The 6,161-nt window shown below is 58.4% G+C and overlaps 1 protein-coding gene across 2 annotated transcripts in view; it reads right to left on the reverse strand.

Annotated features, from left to right (window-relative positions):
* ASS1 (argininosuccinate synthase 1) overlaps positions 1–6,161 on the reverse strand; it is a 28,891-nt gene that overhangs the window by 2,342 nt on the left and 20,388 nt on the right. For both annotated transcript variants that reach the window (XM_026860507.1, XM_026860508.1), the window contains exons 12-13: positions 4,256–4,387; positions 124–280 (exon numbers count right to left, since the gene is read on the reverse strand). In XM_026860507.1, coding sequence (XP_026716308.1) covers positions 124–280; positions 4,256–4,387 — 289 coding nt within the window. The remainder of the gene's footprint in view (positions 1–123; positions 281–4,255; positions 4,388–6,161) is intronic.

A 6,161-nucleotide genomic window follows, 5' to 3' on the forward strand; every position in this document is an offset into this window, starting at 1 on the left:
GTGTATAAGAGACAGGGATGGGGTGGGATGGAGCGGGATGGGATGGGATGGGATGGGATGGGATGGGATGGGATTCTTGCTGCCACGACTCCTGCCCACCCCGGCCCCTCAAACCCCACGCACCTCACCAGCTCCTCATTGTAGAGTGACCGTGGGGACTCCCTGCCCAGGATGTAGACCTGGCCCTTGAAGACGGAGAGGCGGACGGTGCCCACCACCGCCTCCTGTGAGTGCCCGATGCACTGTCGCAGGAACTCGCACTCAGGGCTGTGCCAGAAGCCTGTGGGCAGGAGGCAGCGTCAGTGGGGACACGGGAGGGCAGGGGTGCCCCGGGGTGCCCATTCAGGGTCGTTGCCCCAGGCTAAAACCTTTGGGGCAGACCCTAATCATTTACAAGGAAGGGATGTGATCATGGGACTGGGAGAGGTGCCAGGACACCCAGGTTCGGCTCTGAGGGATGGAGACTTCACCTCAAGGTGTGTCCCTTCTCCTTGGTGGTCTCGGGTTCCCACCTGGGAGAGGAGGCTGGAACCAGCTGGTGGAGAAGCGGCAGCGGGGCCACTCTCCTTCCAGCTCCACTGGGTGGGGTTGATCACAGAAATTAGAAGTTTTGTTAAGTTAGTATGAAACTGCCACTCAAAAACCACTATCTCGGGAAGGTCAGGTGGAGACAGACAGACACAGAACTGGGGTGGGGGGGATCAGCTTCCAGCTCCAAGGGAAGGCAATGTGCTCTTTTCCCCTGGGATGGGCAGGGCAGGCCCCCAGGCAGCCCTGGGAAGGGAAAGCCCCCCAGCAATGGGGGTGCCAGAGGGGCAGCGCCCCTCAGCCTCCTCCCACAACCCATCCCGGAGGGATGTGGAGCAGAGTGCTCCCTCCAGGTAACACAGACCAGGCTGACCCCAGAGCTGTATTGGGCTGTACATCAGGGCACAGACATCGCAGCAGTCCTGGGTGGGCTTCACCTTCCCATCCCTTTCCCCCACTACCATGCTGCCTCCATCACCAAAGTTTGACTTCTTCCCCCTGTGCCCCCAAGGAAGAGGCTGGTGGGATGCAGGGAACCCGTGCCAGCGCCCACGGGAAGCTCCACCTAACCACGACCACAGCAAGTGCCTCCCCTTCCCGCCCCAGGTCCGGATGACATGGCAGCCCCGCAGCACCCCAAGCCCCAGGCAGCTGGGCTGGGTGTTGGGGTGATGTGTGGTCATGCTGTGGCCCCCCAAAACGCAACTGCCCAACTATAGCTGAGGCCATCGCGGGCACACAGAGGGGCCGTGGCCCAGCCTGCCGCCCCCGTCCCCCCTCCTGTCCCTAAGCAGGGTAATTAGCCAGGGAGCCCTCAGAGACCTGGAATAAAGCCTGGGAGATGGAGAAGGAGATAGAGGCAGAGAGAGAAAGAGCCCATTCACCGCCCTCCGGTCATCCCCAGGTTTTATCTCTCCCATCGCCGTCCCGCTTGGCTCGCCCACCGGTGCCCTCTCACCTTTCCCTTCCCAGCTGGGCTCTGGGGCTGAAGCCATTAAAGAAACAAACAATTTCTTTTGTTGTTTGGCCTCACCAGCCCCCGAGCGGGGCCGTATCCTGCAGCCTTGTCCCCGGGATCTGATCAGCCCCACTCCAAGGCACAGCATCAAATCCGGCAACCCCTCACCACCAAAACCACCTCCTTGACCTAGATCCCCCCTCCTTGGCCACCCCACCATGGCATGACCAGGGGGTTCAGGGATCCCCTCCCCACAATCAGCACTGCCATGCAGGCAGGGATCCCGGCTCTGGGCAAACACACCCCTCTTTTTGGCAACCACCCTCCAAGCACAACTCTTCAAACATCAGGATTGATGTCAGGCTGTTGCATCCCCGTAAAAATAAACCCAAGATACATTAAAATAATAACAAGCTACTTAAATCCTGGCTCTGACAGCTCCAGGTGTGAGGAAGCATCCCCCCCTCCCTGCTTCACCCCCCACCGCAGACACATTCCCCACTGGAAGCGGATCCCCCTTAATGACCTTCCTGCCTCGTAACCATCATCCTGCCCTAATCACGCGGGAAGGGGGACAATGGCATTTCCACACCTGGCTGTACCTGCCGGGATGGGGAACTGGCTTCAAAGCCACCCCTCCACAATGGGATCAATGGGGACAGGGGGAAGATAAACACTAATTCTCCTAAAATCAGGGACTAGTTGCAATAATGAGGTGTTAAAGGAAGGTGAGCTTGAAAGCCTGGCCTCCGGCATGGGGACCCACTGGTGCTGTTTGCACCCGGTTGGGGTTGTTGCGTTCAGGCTCAGCTGCCAGGAAAGTCTTGGATCATGCTGAATATCCCTGGGGATTCAGCATCTGGAGGCAGGGAAGCAGCAGCCTTCACCTGGCAGAGGTGGGGAGGGAGAAGCGAAATCACGATTCTTTAGTCTGGCCCTTTAGTCTGGTGGCTTCACAACAAGCAAGTGGTTAGAAACAAACAAACAGGTTTATGCTTAAACTAGGGGGAAGAAAAAAAAAAAGTAAAAATAAAGGCAGCCCGGGACAAAGCCTAATAAAAATAGCCAGAGGCAGGAGCAGCATCAGAGAGTGAATTAAGGCAGGGGTTGTGATTCAAGAGGAAGGTAATTGAGACTTTGGCAGTCTGAGAAGCCCTCACCCTGCTGGGGCCCTAAAATACGGTTTAAGCAGCAAACGGGCTTGGACGTTAAATGCCAGTTGTTGAGGAAGATGCAGGAGGGAACGTCCTTGGAGAAGAAGGTGCTGAGGACAAGCACAGGCATCAGAAACTGCAGGGAAGAAGAAAGCCTGACCCAGTCCTGATGGATTTGCTGCTGCCCCAAACCTGAGCTCCTAGAGTCAGGTTATTTCCAGGAGATCTTCTCATGGAAGGAAGATCCTATGGGAATCATCCCAGCCTTTGTGGTTAGAGAGAAATGCCTGAAAAAAAGTACTGGGAGGAGGAACTGGGAGGCTGAGAAATCAGGGTATGTGAAAGGTAAAAGTGGTGTTTGTCTGAGGGGCAGGAAATCTCCCTGGTGTGGAGTCTCCAGGGATGTCAGCTCTGAACCAGGCAGGGGACGGAGGAAAAGCCGGGCCAGGGGGACACACCGCTGTGCTTGGAGCCAGGTAGTGAGTGCCCAGCTGTGGGCACTGGGGTTTTGAGCCCACCTACAGCATTTCGGCCTGATCCTGCTTCTGCTTAGCGCCAGAAACCGAGCTGGGGTGGATCCACGGAGCAGACCCCAGGGCAGTGCTGATGTGTTTCCCCCGGGGGTGCCATTCCCGGACTCCCCCAGGCCTGGTAGCCTCCTGGCCCAGTGGGCTGTTTCCTGCAGCCCCCACCCCAGCAGCGCAGAGGGCTGAGACCCCTCAGACTCAACCCACATGGGCGGCTGAGCCGATCCGAGCTGGAGCCGCTGGGTGCACCACAAGAGGACAGGCAAGAGGCTTCATTTCTGTCCCTAGCTGCGGGGGGGAGCCAGTGTCCCCTTGTCCCTCATGGCTGCCAGCCCAGTTCGGGCTGTGCTGGGAGCAGCTGGAAGCCCCTCCTGCAGCCCCCGGCAAAGCCACAACCCGCAGTGCCCCTGTGTGGGCTGCACACCGCATAGCACGGCCGGGACCCTCCCGTCCTCTCCCGCAGCCCCCCGGAGCGCAGCAGCCAGGCCCAGGGCACCTGGAGAACCCCCCCTTGTGTCACACACCCCAGCGTTTCTCCCTCCCAGGGCACAGGGAGAGGTCACCGGCTTCAAACCTCACCGCGGGGACGGCCGTGCCGGGAGTGGGGGTGCTCCTGTGCCCCACATCCCTGCGTGATGCGGTCCCCGTGGGGTGAGGGCAGGCGGAGGGATGGGGGGGACAGAGAGAAGAGCTGGGGAAAGGCGATGTGAGGAGGACAAAGGGACAGTGAATTACAGCCTGTGAGCCATCCGAATGTGGTGGATGGGATGAAGCGGTGGCACCGGGCTGGGAGAGATGCCGGGAGAGATGCATCCCCCATCAAGCCCTCGTGGAAGGCAGCGTCGCCTCCCAAAGGCAGGTGGGGAGCCACTTCGGCACAGAAGCAGGCCAGGTGCAGGATCGAGCTCAGCCCTCAGCACGAGCAAACCCATCTTTTCCTCTGTGAGTAACGTTCAAATCAACACCTAAATTTCACAGCCCTGAGCACGTGTACCAACGGGACCTGCAGCCTCCAGTAGCAACGAGGGAGGAGGAGAAGGCTGGGAGGATGCTGCAGCAGCAGGGCCGGGCCGAAGGACCGTACGTACCGTTGTACACCAGCTCGGAGAATTTCAAGGCGAGCCCCTGCTTGATTTTCCGTACTTCCCGGTCCATGGTGAAGGCCTCAATATCTAAATGCGCATGGTATAGGATCGTTCCCGCTGGGGTCTCATAGATACCTAGCCATTTTTCCAGGCAGGGGGAAAAGCAGAAAAAGAGAGAGAAACAAATGAGACCAAAACTGTCAGCAAATGACAAAAAATAATGACTTGGCTGACAGAAGGAGCCGTGGTCGAGCGCATTCAGTCCCAGCTCGCTGTAAAATGCATCTGTCATTATATTCATGCTGGGGCCGAGACAGTCCACTCCGCACCTTGCGGAGAAAATTTCTAGATTCCCCTCTTTGAAGAGGCACTCTGACGAGGCTAAATGACAGGGTTTGGGAACCGATCCCCCTGCCGATCCGTGCCCAACGGTCTGCAGCTGAAAACCTGTAATTAAAGGAACGACGCGGGGCACAGGCACGGGGAGCGGAGGGCCTGAAATACCCTCCTCTCCCCTTGGCTGGCGAGAAAGAGCTCCATGCATCCGCTGTGAAGCAATGAGGCTACCTGGGGGCTGGGAGGGAAACCTCATTTGGGGCTGGCAGGGCCCCCCCCAGTCCCTTCCCTCCTGCCCTCACCATTGCATGATGCCTGGAGATGAAGGGATGCTTAATTATTTTGGCGATTGGGGGCTAATGCAACGGGCGAGCTGCTCCCTTTGTTCCAGCTGCTTGGGGCTTATTTGCTGCATAACGTGTTTACTTGGTGTTTAAATCTGAGGGTGGGCGTTCGGTGCTCCACTCCAGGTCAGATGCAGGTGGAGAACCGGTGGGGGAAATGCTGAGCTAGTCCAGCAGCAAACACGCAGCGGGCATGGGTGTAACCTGCCCGTGGCTGCTCCACCAGCACATCCCTGTCCCCTGCCTGCCCACGGGGGTGGCCCCCTCCCAACATCGGGCATCTGTGCTATAGCACGGCCATAGGAATGGCAAAGGGCACCCACACGTTGGAGTTTGCTGGCACACAAAGAAATGCAATAGAAAACCTTCCCTGCCAAAGGGGATGTGGCCCCAAACAACCCCAGCCCCGAGAGAGGGTGGGGGGATCCCATGGGGCTGTCAGGGGTGCTCAAAACCACACTGGGCTCTGCCTGCTCAGTGCCCTGGAGAGCGGCACAGGCCCAAGCATGGCCTGTCCTGGGGTGGCCGTGGTCCCACGGACACGGCAGGAACCCTATCTACCATGGCAGCCCAAGCCACTTCCATGGAGCCTCATCCCTACCAGGGTCCATGATTTCAGCATCCTACAGGGACTGGATGGGTCTCTGTCCCAAAAGAGAGCCACTCCCTCCTCTCAGGCCACCCCAGTGATGTTGCAGCCCAGTCTTTGAGGGCAGATCATGAGGCGCTCACTGAGCATCCACCCTCACAGGGCCGCAGGAGGAGGCAGCTGAGTTAACACCAAAACCCAGCTGTCCCCACGGGCACGGCCATGGCACAGAGGCACAGAGGACTGCTGCATGCCCCCTCGACTCACCACTAACACAACTAATATTCCCTCCCCTTCCTTTAGAAGGTGTTAAAGCCAGTTTAGGCTGACCAAAGGTTTAGGTCCATGTCTTGACCCCCACATTTTGCCCATCCGCCTGCACCCCTGCCCATCCCAGTCAACCTGATGCAAGAGGATTGGGGACAAGAGCGTGACAGCCAGGGTGGAGGGGAGGGGAGCTGACAGCCATGCTCCAGCCTTGCTGCCGAGGAGACAAGAGACACCTTCAAAGTGACACTCGCAGCGGCTCCAAGTGTCTATTTTCATCTCCCCGTGTTTACAGGAAAAAGACAGAGGTGTCAGCGCTGCAGCCTGGCAAAGCTTCAATCACCCCGTAATTACTGCTGGGGAAAGGGGGGGG

This window comes from Athene cunicularia (assembly GCF_003259725.1).
Source record: "Athene cunicularia isolate RWA chromosome 17 unlocalized genomic scaffold, athCun1 chr17_part1, whole genome shotgun sequence".
Taxonomy (NCBI): Eukaryota; Metazoa; Chordata; class Aves; order Strigiformes; family Strigidae; genus Athene; species Athene cunicularia.